At 37.4% G+C, this 20926-nt stretch overlaps 1 protein-coding gene across 1 annotated transcript in view; it reads left to right on the forward strand.

Annotated features, from left to right (window-relative positions):
* The window catches only part of LOC149313891 (low-density lipoprotein receptor-related protein 1B-like), a 734124-nt gene extending 715048 nt beyond the window's left edge, over nucleotides 1-19076 (forward strand). Inside the window, exons 89-93 of the mRNA XM_089523040.1 lie at nucleotides 5159-5235; nucleotides 6509-6599; nucleotides 9668-9806; nucleotides 12821-12919; nucleotides 17529-19076. Coding sequence (XP_089379166.1) covers nucleotides 5159-5235; nucleotides 6509-6599; nucleotides 9668-9806; nucleotides 12821-12919; nucleotides 17529-17669 — 547 coding nt within the window. The 3' untranslated portion in view covers nucleotides 17670-19076. The remainder of the gene's footprint in view (nucleotides 1-5158; nucleotides 5236-6508; nucleotides 6600-9667; nucleotides 9807-12820; nucleotides 12920-17528) is intronic.
* The last annotated feature ends 1850 nt before the right edge of the window (nucleotides 19077-20926 follow it).

Raw genomic sequence — 20926 nt, forward strand, 5'->3', positions numbered from 1 at the left:
ATCAACCTTGTCCTATGGTAAGGGTGTGAAATCCCACCAAAGGCATCACAGAGACATCTTAAGAAGGCCCTACCTGGGGCCACAACCCTAAAGTCGAAATTAAAGTGGCCAATGAGCTCTTGAAATTCCCTTAGTGTTGCCTTTCTAAGGGAAGCAAAGCAGTTGACCCTCTACCAACATTGGTTAACTGTATCTATAATTTTACCTAGGAAGATAAGCTATTGGCATGGGCCTCTGTCTTCTCTGGTGAGAAAGGAACCCTCAACTCTCCAGCTAGCATTTCAAAACAATGTAGTAATTGGAGACACTGTCCAGAGCTAGATGCCCCCATGAACAGGAAATTATCTAAATAATGTATAACCCCTTTTAAGCCCAATTTGGTCTTAAACACCCATTCCAAAAATGTGCTAAACATTTGAAAAATTGAACAAGACATTCAGCACCCAATAGGAAGTGTCAGATCCATATAAAATGTACCACCAAAACTAAAATCTAACAAATCAAATTTGCCTGGGTGAACTGGCAACAGGCGAAAAGCTGAATATCACATTTTGCCAACTCTGCTTTCAATCCATACTTGCTGACTTCCCTCATGGCAGTGCCAAAAGAGATATATTTAACAGTAGCCAATTCATGTGGAATGGCATCATTAACACAGTCTCTCTTGGGATAAAAAAGATAATGTCAAAGCAGGAAATTCCCCAGTGTCTTCTTAGGGACTATCTCCAATGGAGAGACCCTCAGGTTTGAAACAGGAGGTTCCTGGAAGAGACCAATCAACCTATCTTAGGAAACTTCCTTGATTATCGTTTATACACCAGGTCTCCCATTTGCCTAACTAATTTTAAGTTAGGAGCAAGAAAGGGGCACAAAATATCACAAAAAGGGATCTTCAAACCATAAATAAAACCTTTTAACAAGAACAATGCAGCCTCTCTGATGGGATAACGTTTCAGCCAGCTAGAGAGGGTATCAACATCTAATGAGCTAGGTCTCTTTTGTAGCAGGGGTGACAGGGCCACCTACCTTTCTTGTATCCTGGTCCTTATGTCCCAGTTGTCCCCTCATCAGGGTGCAATTCTTAAAGAAGTCATTCCCTACACACAGTGAGCATTCATGCTTGAACCTACAGGGCTTTCGGTTACAGACACCCTGTGAGCCAAACTCCCAGCATAACAGTTTCTGTTGCTGGCTTGTTGGTCCTGAATCATGAAAAGAAGTCAAAATAGGCGTTTTCTGGACCAGATGTCCACTATGCAAGTGCTCACCTTGTGTAGGCCTAGCAGAAGGGGAAGATGGCACCCCTGTAGCCATGGAAGTCCCAGGTATGGAGTTAGGCTGTGATACAGCCTGCAACTGGCCAATGATGGAAGAAACTGTTGCTCAAGTTCCACACCTGGTTTAATGTCCGAAACATTACCATCCACTGTAGCTTGCTGACCCTCTGGAAGTCTCCTGACACATTGACTGCATGAAATTTTTTAGTCTAAAATAAGACTCAGAGGTGGCATTGCCACTTCTTTCCTCTGAAATATAGCCTGCAGCATTTGGTATTCACTGGTGGTCTCCCACCCAAATATTAACCAAGGCAGACACTGCTTAGCTCCCAACATAAGACAGGATCTGAGTCCTTTAAGGTATTAGTGGAATAGGTCTGATTAAGGATTGTTATATAAAGTTGGGGCCCTCTGCAGTGGAAGGACCCTCCTCACTGAGCCCCAGGCCTTCTTCCCACAACAAGGCTGCAAGGCAGCTATATGAAATGGCTGCCAATACAAAATGGCTGCCAAGCCTCAAACCAAATGGCTGCTACTGAAACTATTAACAGTGGAGGAGGGTAGCAGGCACAGAACTTGAAGAGGATATTCTCTTCTTCCCCCAGAAGCCCAACTGAGGGCTGCTGTGAAGAAGGACCCAAGCCCCCTTCCCAGCCCCATCACTTAGCCTCCAGAGATGTCTTGTCCTGCCAAGGGCTTCCCACAGTCAGGCCAGCTGGCTCCCTGCTGGATTATCCTGAATCAAGCCGGCTTTCAGGCCCCTCTTCTCCAAGGCTGGCCAAAGGAGTGCTGGGCAGGAACAGGCATCTCAGGCCGCCTTCCTGCGCCAGCGTTTGAAACCAAGTGAGAGGAGTTTGGGCAGGGAAGCCTCAAGCAGTCTAAACCCCTTCCCCTCCTCTCCCAACAGCCAGCAGAGCATGCTATTTTCTTTTAAAATGCTGGTCTCTACAATGAGAGGCCAACAAAATCTCCTCCCCAGCCCAAATGGTCAGGGAGAAGCATTATTTATAAACTGTGTTGTACATGGGAAGAAACTAGAATAAAAAAATGTATCAAAGCTACATGACTAAACTCTTTCCTATTCCATAAAAAGGGTTCCAGTGGTTCCAGATAAAATGCCTGTCCTCCATCATTCCTGACACATAAATTAGTACCTGATGCAAAGTTGTCTCTTGTCTCCCTCCTCTCACTCAGTTAAAGAGAATAGTTAACCAGATTGCTCCTGAGTTCTGTATCAGACATACTCATAAGATTTATGTGCTCGTGCATGTTCTGAAAAATGCTATAATGTCTCTCTTCCAGTTCCCTTCAGACATCCTTCCAATTACTTTTTCACATTTTCAGACATCTTACTGTTGGAATTAGCTTTCATTTCTTTTCTTTTTTCTTTTTTTGCCTTTTTTTATTAATGACTTAACATACAAAATGAACAATGACAAACAACTTTCATTTCTTATCGCCTGTGTCACTACTTCTGTGGAAATGGTTATATTTGGTTGCTTCTATGATACCTATGCTGTTCTCTTACTAATTTGTAACTATTCCTGATCTGCATGGATTGTAAGTGGCCGACTTCCCTCCTGACCACAGACCTTAAACCAAACGATCTGTGCTTTAGTGCCCTATTTCCATGGACAAAGACCATGGGGCTGGAGCAATGCAGAACTATATCATACTGTAATAGTATCTCATTGCAGAATCATTAAGATAATGGAATCACCCATTTTGAACAAGAGATTCCATGATTCCAACAACTTCTAGCAGTTATTTTACTAGGAAAAAAATCAAGTTGTTCTTGTTCACATGCTACAATTTCAAAGAGCTGATGTAAGAGGAGAAATATTTTTAAGGAAATCTTTTGAAATTTTGATTAGTTTCTGAACAAAATCTATTACTACACCAAATGGATCCATATAATGAAATTCAGTTTTTGTATGTAACATGCATTTCCATTTAAAAGCTAGAATATAGAGATTCAGAGAGCAAGATATCTATATTTTGACATGATTTGTATATAATGAGTAAACTATAAAAAAGTAAGAGTAATTGGATTGTCATATTTTTCTGTGTTAATTCAGCCTTCCTACTATTTTCATTTGTTAAATGGAAGTATGAAATGCATGAGCGGAAGCTACAGTACAATGTTACTACCATTTATTTTTTCCCTGCCATTTTTCTCTATACGTGTTGCCCAAACTCCCAGTTTGACCAACAATGGGAGCCAAAGTCCAAAACATCAGGAGGACCAAAATCTGAGAATTACTGGTTTAGAGTTCCCTACATACAGTGGAGCATTCACTTTGGCTCACTTTAATGCTCTACCATCAGCCTTCTTAAAGGGGAAATACTCACAAGTGGCTTCCAAAAAATCTGGCTTTGTCTATCAACGTATTTGAAATATACTGTACTACAGTACAAGGATATTTATACTGGTTTTAGTGGCTTTGCTGATTTCAGATTCTATCAATAACATTAAATTTATGGAAATTAGATTTAAGGTGACACAATTTTATCTTCTAGCTTCTTCTACTAGGAAACAGCTGGTTTTGTATGGCTCTGTTTTGGCTTCAGTTTTGCCTATACTCACTACTATTAGTGGAAATGATTTGGGGTTATAAAATAAAACTTTCAACGCTAAATTAAATGGAAAGGGTCATAATTCCAAAGAAGCAGGGAAAAAGGAAACCTTGGGGAAACATGGAAAATATTTTTAATTAGGTTATTTCAGCTAGGTTTTCTGGGTTCATGCTTGAGCCTCCTCTGCTTTCACACTCTGGATGATCTTAAGTGGGAAGCATATGCAATGAAAGTATATAATAATTTTGAAGAACAAAATTAATGGTACAGAATTGCTGTGTTTCATAAATATTAATACATGGGCACTATTGTATGACTAATTAGGCAGTAGACATGTTTTTGATTCTTTGGACTTTGAAGTAAACAAGTTTTAGAAGGAAATTCATAAATGTTTTAGAGAAAACTTTACATTTGTTTTTGTATGATGCTGTGTGTATGTGTCTCCGTAGGCTTCATTTTAGAATGAGAATTAACTTCGGCATGCATGCAAGCTTGTGCCTTTTCTGACAAGGTGCTACTGTATGCATTTTTAAATAAACTCATGCATTAAAAACTAAGATTTTAAAAATATGATTCCCAATGGATTGGAAATTTTATTTATTAACTCAAGGTTTTAAAATGATGAACAATGAACTAAAATGGTCCTTATCAGCTAATATGAATGACATAATGAGAAAATGTTTTTCACAGTATAATTTTTTTCATTAAATAAAGCTTTTATTTTTACTTCTGGTCTATTTACAAGAACAGAATTATTGCACAGGAACACTTATGACTGGTAATATAATCAGATTATATTCTGTGACTATTGAATGAGTGGCCAGTACTCAGATTTTGGCATTAATCAAAATCCAATCATTTTAAGTCAGTATATTTTTGTAAATGCTTTTGAAAATCACACTAATATGAAAGGAATTGCAGATATAATGTGCAAATAGCTGAATGATTACTATTGATTCTTCCGGGTTCATGAATGGTTAATGGTACTAGTCCCTGATATTGAGAACCTCTTTATGTAGTTTATTCAGCTTTGTTTTAGTTTTATCATATCTAAAGTTGACTGTCCTTGAATTACTGTTTAAAGAAAAATAGTTATTTAAAATAAGTAAAAAGTAATAAACACATATGTAATTACATCATTATGAAACATTAATACTCAGAATATCATTATCCTATAACAGCGGCAAATCCTATTCACTCTGGAACACACAGCTTCCTTTTCATTCATATGGTTGTAACTAACTGATTTGACAAATGGTTTGGGAGGATGAGTTAATCTTCTTATCTTCATTGGATTATTTTAGATGCTCCACCAACTGGTCAGGTACACAGTGTGAACGTCCCGCTCCTAAAAGCAGCAAATCAGACAATATCAGCACAAGTAAGTTTTTTGTGTTTTTTTTAAAAGAGGAACAGCATTTTTGGTAATATTTAATGTATAATGTGTATTTCAATAATTTTGGAGGCCTCTTTCCAGTTCCTGCATGCAAGTGAACACTTCTTCAGTGAAAAAATGGGAAAGCAACAAGGGAAATTGAAGGGGAAAGGGACGACAAGAATGATAAATAGGCAGCCCATTGTTGCCAGTTCATTGTCCTCAGAATCTCACTTACTTGAGCTCCACAAACTTGATGGAGAAAATCAGAAAACATATTCTGCTGAAGGTACTAATGACAACAAGCGAGATTATTATAGGAAAGGCAATGCTAGTGGCAGCAACCCCCCTCCCATACTTGAGAGTTTTTATTTATATCCTTCCTTTTTCTTCTCCTCCAATGAATCTAAGACAGTTTACGCAATATTCCTCCTCCTCCTCCTCTCCATTTAATCCCAACAACAAACCTATGAAGAATGTTGGAATTGTTCAAATTAACCTAGTGAAACTGTTGACAGGGCAGAAACTAAGCCTAGCTTCCTTGATATTCAGTCCAACCCTATAACCACTATACCACATCGAACCCTAGGAAAGATCTTCAGACTAAATGTCCTAGGCTTTTGTTTGTGTAAAGAAAGGTCTGGGGTGGGGGAGCTAGCTTCTCTGCTCTCCTTCTATCTTCAGGCAACCTCTCCCCCCATTTTTTATTTCATCAGAGTGCTTTAAATTGTATTGCTTTTCAAAAGGTTCATTTGTTTGGCTGCTGTTATTTCCTTGCACAGATGTGTTTTAAATGTGTTTTTTATCTGTAACTGTATTCTTGTTTTTATTGAGCAGTTTTATTCCTAGGTGTCTTGAGCCATTTTTGTCAAAAAGCTGAGATATAACTCAGGCCATATCTTGCAATGTACCAGACAGACATAATGTTCTAGGGCTCCCATACCCACTACATTATTTTGTGACACCCCCCCCCACACACACACACACCTTGAGGAGATTCCCCAGCTATCTGGAGCAATATTTGAAGATTCAAAGGAAGCTACAACAGGGAGTGTATCTCCTTCCCAGTTTGGATACCATTTCATTAGTGGAGCTAATGGCCTATCTGTCTATGTCAGGATCCTGGCTTGTCTGTCTATGTAAGACACATCTGGTTATTAAAACTGAATATACAGTACAACATGTGTTACATGCCAGCACAATTGCCAAGACATATCTCAAAGTTACCTTGTCACTTCCTAGTATTGCAGTTAATCAAAGCTGCTTTGGTATATTGCAGGAAGCATTGCAATCATTGTTCCACTGGTCCTGTTGGTGACATTGGTTACTACTTTGGTAATAGGCTTGCTCCTTTGTAAAAGGAAGCGGAGGTAAGACTTTTCTTCTTTTCAAGGTCTAGGAGAGAAAACTATGCATGAGACTAATTGAATATAGTGAAGGTGCTGTGAAAAAAGTATCTTACATACAGCTTTCACAACAAAGAGAAAGGAATGGATTTAACTGTGAATATTACTTTATTTATTATGTAGTGGGGAACTAAATTGAAAGCTTAATTCGAGTACAAGCTACACATAATGTTAAATACATTCTTTGACAGCATGTCAGAAATGGTTTTTTATGAAATAATGTACACAAGGCAGAAAATAAGAACACAGAGAAGAGAGTTTTAACCATGACCATTCAAGCTGTGATCCTGATGGAAAATCTTCCCTGTGATCCTGTTTTGTTTTTGTCTTTATTTAATATACTGTGGGAACTCCCTGTCCCCCTCCCCACCCCACAAAACGAACAGCAAACTAGCAGCTTGTACTCTATGGTATCTTTCTAGAGAATATAATTATTGAGAATTTAAAGTAACATAAAGTTGTCTTCATTCTTGTGTGCCTGGCTGCAGGAATAAATTTGGATGCTTGCTGGCTGCCATCTGCCCTTCTAGACCCACTAAATGGCTGTATCAGAGGATGAAGGCAGGAAAAGAGAGACAGGGTTGATTCTCAAGTATATAATTCTTGAGAAACAAACCATGCCTTATAGTAGACTTAGAGCTGCAAACACAAAACAAAATTACAGCATTCCATACTTTAGGGTTTCCATCACAATAATGACAAAATGTAAAGCTGCACTAAGCTGAGCTCCACCACATTCCCCTCTCTACTCCTAGGGAACTTGCCTTCCTCCTGTGCTCTCTAGGCCACCTGGGGTCCAATAAGGGCAGATGGCAGCCAACAAGACCCATATATGTTCATACAGCCAGACACATGACAGTGAAAGTTTACTTAAAGTTATTTTCAAAAAGTAGCAATCAATGCAGTAAGCAATATAGTAAGATTCATCATGTTTATGGCAACAAATAATGTGTTTGAATTTTGCAGTAAGTGATGTAACAAACTACTTTCAAAAACTAACCACAGAGTTTTACAGGTTATAACAGCAAAAGCAGCCATTTTAGTGCCCAAAGGTGAAAATGTAGAACAGAAGAAGTGCAAGGAGGAGAATCGGGATCAGCTACAGCACTCACAGGCCACAAGGGAGACCTCCTGAGGTCCACATGCAATCTGAAGGCAGACTAAAGATTTTGTATCTATGCAATGTGCATTTCCAAAACCACGCTGAGTCTTTCACAGTAGTCTTTCACAGCATGAGTGGAAATGAGTGGGGGTGAAACACCCTACTTCTCAATCCACAAACCATCAATGGATATTTTCATTAATGTAATTTAAAATGTCTTATTTGGAAGTATAATAAATAGCTTTAAAAAAACCCAAAAAAGTAGGACTTGCCAATTGAAAAGAAACAATGGAGACTACACCAGGGGAAGGGGAGATAAAAGCTAGAGTAGGAACTGAAGATAGCACATGCTTAAAACTTTACTGTAGCTGGAAATCAGGAATAAAGAGATAAGGTAAGGTATGTGATATGTGAAAGGAGGAGGGTGACATATACACTCCTCAAGGAAATTCCATGTAGCATCAACAGAGAATGGGCACAGCAATCTAGGAGAACAGGAAACTTTGTTCAGCAGATGGTGACCACGTTGGTGGACAAGAGTGGAGAAAAATGCATAGCAATACTATAAGGAACAAATAACAAAAGACAGATTAGGGCAAGGTCACAAATAGCTTTTTAAGGAGATGTGCTAGATATGTAAAGAGGCATCGGCGCGGTTTCCTGCTGCATTTTGGGAGTAAATAATCTAACCTCTATGCCCCGAATGCAGCAGGAAACCACATTTACCTGTCTGTTTTGGGCCCAGATGTCATTAGCATTTAGGGAAAACTGAAAGCTATTTGCTTACTCAAGGTAACACTCAGGCAGAGCGTCTAGAACAGTGGTTCCCAACCTTTGTTCCTCCAGATGATTTGAACTTCAGCTCTAATAATTCTTGATTGTCAACCAAGTTGGCTGGTGCTACTGTGACCTGAATGCCAAAGAAAATGGAGGACTAAAGTCTAGGAACCACTGGTTTAGAGTGAAGAAAAGGAGGCTGAGGATAGAATCCTGGTGGATCTTCATGTTATGCTGTGGGCTTTCCATAGGCATCTGATTGGCCAAAGAACAGAATTCTGATAGAACTTAAAATGTCTGATCCAGCATGGCTCATGACATTCCCTTATGTGAAGAGTGGGGGGGGGGCAGGAGCAGTGGAAGAGCATCCTCACACATGCTCAGTAAGTAGTCTGATAGTATACACACACATACATGCACATACACAGACAGTCAGTCCTCCACATCCCTGGATTTTTTAATCCATGGATTCAAGCATCCATGGCTTGAAAATATTCCAATATATATATATATATATATATAAATTCCAAACAGCAAATCTTGATTCTGTCATTTTATATAAAGGACACCATTTGACTATGTCATTGTCATAGAATCATAGAGTTGGAAGAGACTGCAAGGGCCATCCAGTCCAACCCCTGCCATGCAGGAACTCTCAATCAAAGCATCCTCAACAGATGGCCATCCAGCCTCTGTTTAAAGACCTCTAAGGAAGGAGACTCCACTACAGTCCGAGGGAGTTTGTTCCACTGTCGGACAGCCCTTACTGTCAGGAAGTTCTTCCTAATGTTGAGGTGGAATCTCTTTTCCTGTAGCTTGAATTCATTGCTCTGGGTCCTAGTCTCTGGAGCAGCTGAAAACAAGCCAGCTCCCTATCTAATGGGACTTGAGCATCCACACATTTTGGTATCCATGCTGAGTTCTGGAACCAAAACCCAGAGGATACCAAGGACACATTGTTGTTGTTTCTTTTACTTGTAAGTATAAATTAAATGTCATTACAAGTCCTTAGAAAGTTTACTTTGGCAGGACTCACACACACTCACTGACATATGCACACATAGAAACAATTCCTAGAATCACATATTGTGCTTTTCTATAATATAGTACCACAGAGATATTTATTCACTATTTTTTCCTTGACATATTGTAGGACAAAAACAATCCGACGACAACCAATAATAAATGGAGGAATCAATGTAGAAATTGGAAACCCATCATACAATATGTATGAAGTAGGTCATAATCACAATGAAAGGGGTCTTTCAGATTATACATTAAACCCAGAAAAGGTAACACTGAATATTTACTTTACTTTCTCATTCTAATAATTATGATTTGCTGAATAATAGTGAAGTATTATCCTTATTATTATTATTATTATTATTAAACTTTATTTTTAGGGTGCTGTAATTATACACATCCTTAGATTAAAGAATGCCTTTCCACTTGTTGAAAAGGCTTTGATTCAATGGAGGCTCCTATCAATGAAAGTACATAGCAGTTTTCTGCTGATTCACCCCTCCCAAGAGTGCACACATCATTCAGCTTCTTTTCCACCCTTATCATTTGGGGAGGGAGGACGGCAATGTGAAAATATGTCACCCCCCTTCTGTTTCTAGAAGCCTCTGTTGGATGACAGCCTTTTCTGAAAGTACTTCTTCAGATTCAGTGTATTATATTGTTCCAGTGCTTATCTATGATGACTCCTTCTCATATGCAAACTAGCGCTTAATATTGCCTTCTTCATGTGATGAGCTTGCATGTGCAAATTATTTATATGCTATAAATACTGAAAATTCAATTAATATACTTTACATATGTAGTAATTGTGAATAGCTTCTACTGTATATTATTTTAAATGAAATAACCTTGCTGGCTTTTCATTAGTCTGTAGGTACAGTATGTTTCCGTATAAACACAGGTATTTGCAATCTGCACTAACATGCTCTTTTATTTAATACATTTTGAACAAGATCTCATTTCCACTTTAACTTAATCAGTATTGTACTGTCACAAATTGTTTGTTCTTAATTGGTAACAATGGCATTTTAGCAAGATGACAGTACAGTACTGAATATAAACATAAGTACTCTAGGTGGAATGGTGTGTGTGTGTGTGTGTCACTATGTTAACAGCCCACCCAGTCTAACATTCTGCTTTTGACAGTAGACAACTGGGTGTCCCAGGAAATTCACAAGCAAGGGATGAAGCTGGCAGCATTCACTTTCATTTCCCACCACAATGTATTACTTCAAGGCATACGATCATGAACAAATTCTGTTTAACATTGGCACTATTCACAGCTAGACCTATGCACCATGAATTTTCCCGAAGTCTTAAAATAAATAAATAGGCAAACCTATCTGAGCTAGTAGCTATCTTCACATCTTGTAGTATTTGACATCTTGATTATGCATTTGATTATGCATTCTGTAAGATAAACATGTCCAGCAAGTCAAATTCATCAGGTAAGTTTCTGTTCTAGGATAATGGAAAAAGATGAAACATTGCCCTCTCTGTATAAGTTCATGATTTTATAAATGTCTACCATATTATTTCTTTTTTTTCTAGACTAATAAGGTCAGTATGTTCTTGGTATGGAACTGAAAAATGCACTGATCATTTAGGTTTTTCTTTTCTGTAACTTTTCCACCTTTATAATATCTTTTTTGATATAAAGTGTATAGCAAGAATTTTCTTTGGGCATGTGATCCATTTGTGGGCAGTTTCCCCCACTTGTTACCAAGAAAAAGGATTTATACATCTATTCATAGAATTTCCATAGTACAAAAAAGCAGCAGTGCCATTAAAGTGGGACTGTCAGGCATAAATCCAGATCCCACAGCTTAGGTGTTCCCAAGAAGCAGTAGCACTCTGGGGAATGAAGATGGAAAGTATGATTGTCTGGAGCATTGTGGCACAGTAAGCAGCAAACTTTAAAAAGCTTGTCAAAAGATGTGGCAGCTGCCTCCATTGCACGGTCACAGGGAGCAGGAGAATACTTTCCAGGTGGCACTGCAGGAAAGGAACAAATTGACCTACATTACATTTTGATAAAAACATTTTACATGTACTGTCAAGTATGCCTACTGCAGTCTGGAGCCAGTATGTTTAAAGACCTTAGCATAAACTGGCCTGAAAAATGAATCTCTTTTTTCCCAGCCTACCACAAATAAGATTGGGTTGGACAGAAATGGTGCATTTCAGTTGCTTAAAAAACTCCTTCCCCTCCCACTCTAATTTCCTTTGTTATTTTCTTTTTTTGTTTAAACCAGAGAAACAAGAGAGCAGAGAAAGAGGTGGTCATACAGGGGGACACAGAGGGCATCTAGTCTCAGGCTATACTAAAGAAGAAGTCGCTCTCATTGTCCCAAAGTGCAGCAATCCTTTAGGAGAATGCTTCCTACAAAGTTAGGAACGTAAATATTTTTCAAAATTTATTCCTAGCCACAAGAATGAAAAATTTCCAAATCTTTTTCCTGATGGCAAAGATTAGAACAGTTTCTGCATGTTTTACAGATAGGTTTTCACATTTTGTGATTTACATTTGTCCGTCCCTTTTTGCGTACAGAGTATGCAGTCTCACTCTTCACAAGAGAGACTAGCAGGGAGGGACAAAATGGTGGAATGCACCATTATTTTCAATGCAAGTCACCATTTTTGCAAGTTGTGTGTGTCCAGAACAGATCCCCTATGAATTAGGAGGGGCTACTATATTTTTGGTGGAAAGAAAAAACTGTTTTGTACAAATACAACCTGTTTTGTCCCAAACTGTTGTATTTTTTAGGGGGGAAACCCAGTTTCCACAAAAGTCTTGAAAGGTGAAAACCTATCAAAACAGGCAAACACTTTTGTAATGGAGTAGATGAAATGAAATACTCATTGCATTCCTACACAAAGGAATAATAGCTCCTTGATGGAGTAGTAACTGGACTATGCATATTTTTGGGAAATGATTCCATGTATTTCAGTCTTAGTGTAATCATACACAATGACAACAACAAATGCTATAGACTGTATGCTGGGTCTAGTTCCTAATCATCTGACAAAATGAAGATTAATTTGCCTAGTGATCTCTGGTGGAAATGCTTCCTGTAATGATGTCATATTGTGTGTAAGAAAATTGTGAACAGAAGCTTGTATTTTTATTGGTATATGTTTCTATAGAAAAAAAATAGAGTTATTGTAATGTATATGCTTTCAATCACTGCTTGTTTAATAGCACTAAAGAGTTTAGAACAAAAATGCACTATTTTGAAATCAGAATCTTAAATGCAAAAAAAATTGCTCTATTTAAATGCAGGCCAGGTATATAGGGGGAGGGCCCACAGTCTTCAAGCTTTCCCACACAGCACCGCCAATCTACCTAAACTCTGATCTGAAAGGACCTCTAACTGCAGGGGTGAGAAACAGCAATTTATTTTCCATCCTCATTATGTCACAGCACCCTACTGAGAATTAACACCCCCCAAAAAATATTTTTACGCATCTCCTGCTTAAAAATAGCCAATGTTATGTAATATGAAAACAATACTTGAAATGTGTAATAGAATGACCATGCACATTGTGTTACATCAGTAGTAGCTGAAATAAAGAAAGCAGGAAACCATTCAAAGGCAGGGAAAAGAGAATGAGACCTCAAAAACATACATAAGATAGCTATATGACTTAATTCATTTTTAATATTACAACACTTGATCAGAGATGTTTCTGATCCTATTTTCTCAAAGTAAAAAAAAAAAAAACCAGAAAATTCCTTCTACCATCTCAAAATGACTTATGATGATTGAAACAATGTTGGGGTTTTTTTGTTTTGTTTTGTTTTTGAAAGAATTATAATTATTACAAAATAGTATTGACAAACTTGTCTAGGGAGATTATCGCATGCCAAATTCTTGCTGAAGTTAGATGCAGTTTTTAACCATCACCGACTGATCTTATCACACTGTGCCATGGCAGTGACTGTTCCCAGTGGTTTCCTATAGATGTTAAAACTGCAAACAAGGCAATCACTCTGTCGAACTCCATTTTACAGACAGTGTTGTTGTTGAACTGCAACTCCCAGCATTCTTCACTATTAGCTGTGTTGGCTGGAGCTGCTGGGACTTGCCATATGGAGGACTGGATGGTTCCCCCTCCAGATGATGAACTATCAAGCAGAAGTCATGTTAGGGAAACATTCCCAACATGTTCATTTGAAAGGGGAGTCCTTAAGTGACGACACGGGAAACCGAAGTGTCCATAGCAAAACGCACTTTATTTGGCCAAGACAACAGCACGCCAGTAGATGGCGATGAAATTGCTGCCGCACCCAATAGCCATTTCCAAAAGTTTTTATAGCAAAACACAGTTCATTGTTTACATAGCATTAGCTTAATTGGTTATTTAGTACACACATGATTATACACACACACTTTCTTATTGGCATTACATTTGCTTGGAGTCTGGAATGCAAAGGGATACTAGCTAGGCTGATCCTGTTCTCTTCAAGGCCACTGCAGAGACACAGAGCATTGTATTCTCAGCGCTCTGGCGAAGGGAGGGGTGCGTGCAGTGGACACAGGAAAAAAGAGTGGGGGCCATGCAGCCCAACCTTGCACTTTACTATTTAGTTCATTCTTATGAGTCTACTGTAAATCACTGCTCTTTGCAGAAACTTTGTACAGAAGCAGAAAGCATACGTTCAGCCATATTTATGTCCCTCTCAGTCACAGGGTCACATTTCTTTTGCCCATCTCTTGATAAAGATCATTTGTTGAGGCTGGAACCCAGAGTGAAATAGGTGGGCAAAATGCAGATCCTGAGGCTGCTAGTGTTGGACTCCGATCTCCAAGATCTCCCAAGACCAGCCCCTTTACTTACAAAAATTGATTTTCTTCCCTTGGAAGCCTCCAGTAATAGATCACAGGTATCTCCTTTACTATTTAACATCAAAATATACCTATCAAAACCAGAAGTGGACTTCCAACCATGTCTGGGGATTTTCTGGTGGCATTGGTGATTGTGGTGTAGGGATTTGGCAATTTGTGGTCTAATCTGCATTGCAGAATTAATGCAAATTAAACTGCTTTAACTGCCATGGCTCAATGCTTTGGAATTCTGGGATCTGTAGTGCGTGAAGAATTTTGCATTCTCTGCCAGAGAACTTTGGTGCCATAAAACCCTACAAATCTCAGGATTCCGTAGCCTTGAGCCATGGCAGTTAAAGCAGTGACAAACGGCATTAGTTCTGCAGTGCAGAGTGGACCTGTTGGCCCATTGAAGTCCTAGAAAATGGCCCCAGAGTAATTTAACCTGCCAGCTCCAGTCTTGATTATTGAAATGTGTTGTGCAAAATACTGTAGATCTTCTGTGTGGTTTTGAGGTCTCCTTCGTTAACACCCTCTGACTTTATGGTGCAAAGTTGTACAACTAAGAAAAAACTGCAAACTTATACAGGCATGTTTGGGTCAAATGTAGCCTCAATGCAATGTGCAGTGATATATTTTAAGGATTACAAGATGCTTCTTCAGCTGTTTGGAACAAATCTGTTTGCCTTTTGCAATTGCTAAATAGAAAGGTTAATAACAAATAATAATTGAATGAATAAAAACCTTTTATTAATGAGTAGAAAATATACAAATTTACAACAAACAATTCTTTTGACAAGTAAATTATTTCAAGATTTCAACAATATTGAGATAAACCTTACCTTAATAATCTCTACCCACCAAATGAATAATTTTGTTATTCTATTTGTGGCATAATGCAGTGCACAAAACAATGTTAGAGCAGGATTATAGGAGTATTTCACAATATTTTTGTTTCTGAAAACAAATACAAATCCAGAGCCCAATTAGGTGCATTCAAAACCTGAATGTGCATAATTGTGTACTCAGTCAAGTGAAAATGTTTAATACAGTTGATCCAATTTATAAGCACAATATACAAAATCCAGATAAAGTTAGGTGCACCGAAATCAGATTCAAATTAATAAGTATAAAGTAGTGCACTGAAACAGAAATGTTCCATTCTTGCCCTCAGTTATACTCACTATTCCTAAACGATGTATTGATGATCTAGGACTTAAATATCACTGCCTTTATTATTAATCATCATCTTCATATTCAATAATGCATGCATTTATATATTTCATTTGTATTTATTTGCAATGTGGTTTCTGTAACTGAAAAGTATTTTGCATGCATTAAATCAACATGTACTTAGGAGAAAGGACAGCTGGTAATAAATAGTTTTCACAAATTGAAGGGAAAGTACAGCTTTCCAGAATGCTCTTAGACTGCAACTCCCAACAGCCCTAGCCAGCATTGCCAATAGTAAGGAATGCTGTGAATTGCAGCCATATTGGGAGGGATGAACTTTCCTTCATCTAAATCAGTATTAGTAGTTTATCGCATGTAATTTTCACACCAACACGGGCACGAGATGGAATCGGGCTGTGGAACGGGCTAAAACTGATTTTACTACATGCAAAATTGCTGCTGCGCTGCTACCTAACCATCATCCATCCTTCAGCAGTCCTCTGGTAGACGATTTTGGTATTATGGAAAGCTTCCATAATATCAAAATCAGCTGCCAGAGCACTGCTGGAGGATAGGTGATGGCCGGGAGGCAACCCAACTTTACACATTTTGCATGTGGTAAAATCAGTTTTAACGCATTCCAGACCGATCCTGTCCTGTTCCAAATAGGCATGAAAATTACATGCGATAAACTCCATAGTGCCAACTAGGACTGATTCACTGAATCAATAGAACTTATAAGAGGGTTGACTTTATCAAGTTCCCATTGATTGAGCAGATCTACTGTATTTGGGAGACTCAAGACAATTTAAGCCATTTATCAGAACAATTCACGGATTATAGTCTGTTGGCATTTGATAATGATGATACCTGAATTTAAACAATACAATCTCCAATCTACCAAATAAGGGTTTAGATGACTGGAAAATGTGGTATCTGAATTCAGTTTTTCATGGAACACACAGGAAACTAAACTGTAATGGAAAAGGAGACATATCTGAAATCAGACAGAACAATCTTGCAACGCTCATGATTTTGATAATTCCAGGCTCATAATGCAGCCCATTAACATAGAGTTCACAGTGTTCTGAAACAACCGTTTGGAAAAGATGTTCATGGGGTGCAGGTGTGGTGGTGCTAGAAAGATCCATTGTAAAAGGTGCCTTCCAACACTAGATTCAGTGACCTGAACTGAAGCATTAATAAAAATATTTAATGCATATGGCTCACATATTAAACAATTCCTACCAGTCTCCTGTTAGAAACCCCTGTGCAAGCATTGAACTTCATTTGTAAGATTGTGTACGAAGTCCAAATATTTGGAGCACATAATTTTAAGATGATACATTGCATGTTCATATAAACATATGGTACATTGCATGTTTACATAGACATATACTAGAAATGTTGTGGGAGTTTAGACAAGTCTGAATCAGACATAAAATTCAAGGTATGTATTTTTTTAAAAAACTGCCTGAGAAGAGAGGATGCTTTTAAGATCTTCTCCCCAAAGCCGAAATCTTCTCTGGATCAAATCAATATCCAGGTTGGAAGATACCACCCCTCCCATTTACTAAGCTTCAAATCAAGGGAATGACAGTTCAAAAGTGGGAAGAATAAAACATTTTCTCTCTGTCCCCCTCTCCCTTGTCATTACTTTGATGTGCTACAAAGCACATCAGGGCACAAGGGCACACTAGACACAAATATCCATATTTTCCCATTAAAATAGGTTTATATTGTAATTTTAAGATATAAATAACCTATAATTTCTGAGCCATTCACTTTATTCTTAGGTTGCATGTCATCAAGTTGTATTAAAAGCATGTGCCATTAAATATTTAACAACTCCTCCTGATGCCTGAGCCATGACAATTAATAATTATGTTCTGTGCTTATGTATGCATGTTGTATGCTTTATAAAGTCAGTAATTTTTCATTTATTTGTAATTCAGTTGACTAATATACAATGCATTTATCTCTTTTCAGCCTACAAACTACTCCAATCCAGTGTATTCAAAGTTATACATGGATGGGCAAAACTGTCGAAACTCCTTAGCAAGTGTTGACGAAAGGAAAGAACTCCTTCCAAAGAAAATAGATATTGGCATAAGGGAGACTGTGGCATAATCCATTGTAATCTTTTGTATACTGTATAAATGTATAAAATATAAGGATTACTTTTCTATGTACCAACAGTATTATAATTGTTTTGGCATCAGCATTACCTCTGGATTTCTTTTTCTGTTTGGTTGGTGGTTTTCTGGGTTTTTCTTTTGCTGATGACTTGACTGACCATTTGTATGGTATTTTTATGAAAAAAAAAATCTGCACTACAGTACAATTTACAACTATGCTGCTGATATAACACACTGAATTTGTTAAAAATTAAAAAAATCCTTTGTAGTGTGAATATGAGCAATCTATTTTGTATGAAGTTTTTCTTTAGTTTTCCTTAATGAAAATGATATCTGCACTTTTCCATTATATGGTCTGAAGGCTGTAGTACAGTGTGTGAAATTTGTTTCTGTTTGAAATGGTGGAAGTATGATTGGATGGTCTACTCTCTTTGTGCCCATTAGAAATTCACTTCAGAACCTTAAAGTTAGGAGAACCAAATTTCACAAATCAAACATAACTTGCTTTTATAATTAACTTTATTTTGCCAAGAAGCTATGAGTACTATAGAAAACATCTAATGGTCTGCATGAACACAGATTATTCCGTTCTGAAGATTCAGTGGTTGTCCGAGCTATACTGAGCATATAAACCATGTACAAATCCTCTGTATTTAGTAAAACCTTATAGAACTTAGTGATATACAACTTGCAAGTGGAAAGATCTTACTTAATGTGTGATAAGGCCTATTCTGCAGTCCTATAGACAGTAGCCTATCTGGAGCACAAGAGGGCATTGCCTACACACATATTATATATTTATTTACTCAGCCACATGCATTATTTGTATATGATGAATTCCCCTGTGACATAAGGAGAGCAAAAAGCCATAAGCACACACATTAATAACAGTATTCTTAAAAAGAAGGGGGGTAAAATCCCATTCTTTCAAAGAAACATGAATTCAACCACATCTTATCATTTTGTATCTATGGACAGATTATTTTAAAAAATATGGTTGATTAATTTTAAAACTTCAACAAACCTCAAAGTCACATTCTCAATAGTGGAGAGTGTTAAATGTAATGAGTTTCCAGCACTTTCTCTGATATTAGCTTATTTTATGTTGTTATGAAGAATAAAAAAAGGAAAAAAAACCAATACAATTTGCCTTTATTAATTGTGACAGAAATACGTAGTGCAATTTCTCCAGCTTGTTTGAAAAAGCAACCCTTGAACTCTTTTATATAGAACTTTAAAGGCACAAAAGACTTTACTCACCTGTACACAAAGAATTGGAGGGCTTTTCATTTCTCTGGTACACATTACTGGTTTTTAGCTGTCATGAGATATTAATCTAGCAGATTAAATATGTTTCTGGTGGCTCTATTCCCTTTGTACAAACATTGCAAAAAAAATAACTGCTGTTTTATATAAGATTTTTTTGTTGTACTCTGTGCATGCATACTACCTATTTCTAAACTTTGCCATGTTGAGGCCTTTATTAAAAAGAAATTGATTCATGTAATAGCAGTGAAGTTTTGCTTGAACATGTCATGGATATCACAAAACTATTCAGAATATTATATATCATTTCGTTAAGAACAGCTATTTTGCTTATCTTTCTTAAAATGTTGACTTATTCAAATGAAACTCGTAAGACATTCCACTGTGTTGAGCATTTTTTAAAATACAAAAACATATTAATTAAGCAATATCAAGTCTCAAAACATTAAATACTAAAACTATAATCTTACATCTACATAACTGGAAGTAATCTTCATGAATCTGGTAGGGCTAGGTTTTAAGCAGACATATACAGGTGAAGATATAAGAATGCATGATGGTACAGTAGCAGGAAACAAAATGGCAAATGTTCATTAAAGATATCAACTTTTGTCCTCAATATATGCTGTATAACTCTGATTTTACAGTTCCTGGCTGAATGCTGATCAGTTAATAAGATGTTTCCAGTCGAAATGAGAGTATAACAGATAAAGCATAGCATGGCATAGTGAACATAGGAATCCCACTTTTCCCCTGAAGTTCTCCTGAACACAAGGGTTTTGTACAGAAAATTCTTCTCCTAACTAGGGATAGCTCTTTTACCATTATGTTGTGAATATTTGAGAACTGCTTGTACTTATAAAAATTTCTAGTTTGTTTCTTAGTTTTCTTTCTTTTCTTTTTATTTTCTTATTATCAACTTATTGGGATTTCTTTCCCCCCAAAGCAGATAATCTGTTTTTGCTTCCCTTATTTTGGCAACACTATGAGTTTAAAGGAACCCTTGACATACATATACACATATCCACACAACTATTTATGTACATTAAAAGTCACCTGGACTTGTACATACCCTTACTAATATGTTGCATGTATGTTACGCATTAATAATAGTTATTAATCATATTTTCCTTTTCCTGAAAACACTTCCTATAATCGGATTACAAGAATCTGCTCATTCAAACTGTCAACTCATGCCACAAGGCTTATTGTTGCCCATCCAAATACTATCCTGGAATTTAAAAACAAAATCTCTGTAAAACACAGAACATTTTGGTTCATTTGTGATTGTCCTGCTTGTGAGATTATGAGGTTGTTATATTAAGTGGGCATGTGCATGTGTTCAACCTCCTCATACCCCTCGCCCAATTTCCAATTTATACTGGAGCCATCCTGGGGTTATTTTGGAATATTTTTTAAAATCATTTTGTTCCTCATTTCAAAGCAGATACAACTCAACCTTTTATTGTTATCCCCCACCCCCATTGTCATGTTCATGCACACAAGATCACATCTAGAGGAATGGTACCTCTCTCCTCATTCATTTGAAATCTATAATCATATCTGGCCCATCAATTTCTTAATGCTGTGCTCCATTAGCCATTTTCATGTAGCTACACCCATCAGTTCAGACACACACAATCTCCCACATTCCCCAAAACAAAACATGCAGAAATCATAACATGCCCCACAACCCTATGTTATGCTATTTGCAGTACTGCACATGAGCTTTCAACTGTGAAATCTCTGTTGTGCAGAAAGCCTAAACCCTTTCCACATTCATAAAGCAGAACATTTTCTGATGCATCATGCTTTAGTGCATTATTTCTTCATAGCTGATGTGAGTCCTTTCATAATAATTTCCTGCACAGCCTCTTTATAACTCTCTAATTTTTGTGTTTTGGCTGCAGCTTCTGTTGGCTGTCCCACTCACCTGCACACTTTTAATTGAATTTGTTGTCCAGGTGTTATCTTTCCCTGCTA

The sequence above is a fragment of the Sceloporus occidentalis genome, unplaced genomic scaffold, assembly GCF_023333645.1.
Source record: "Sceloporus occidentalis isolate IW3139 unplaced genomic scaffold, rSceOcc1.0.p SCAF_4, whole genome shotgun sequence".
In the NCBI taxonomy this organism is placed as follows: domain Eukaryota; kingdom Metazoa; phylum Chordata; class Lepidosauria; order Squamata; family Phrynosomatidae; genus Sceloporus; species Sceloporus occidentalis.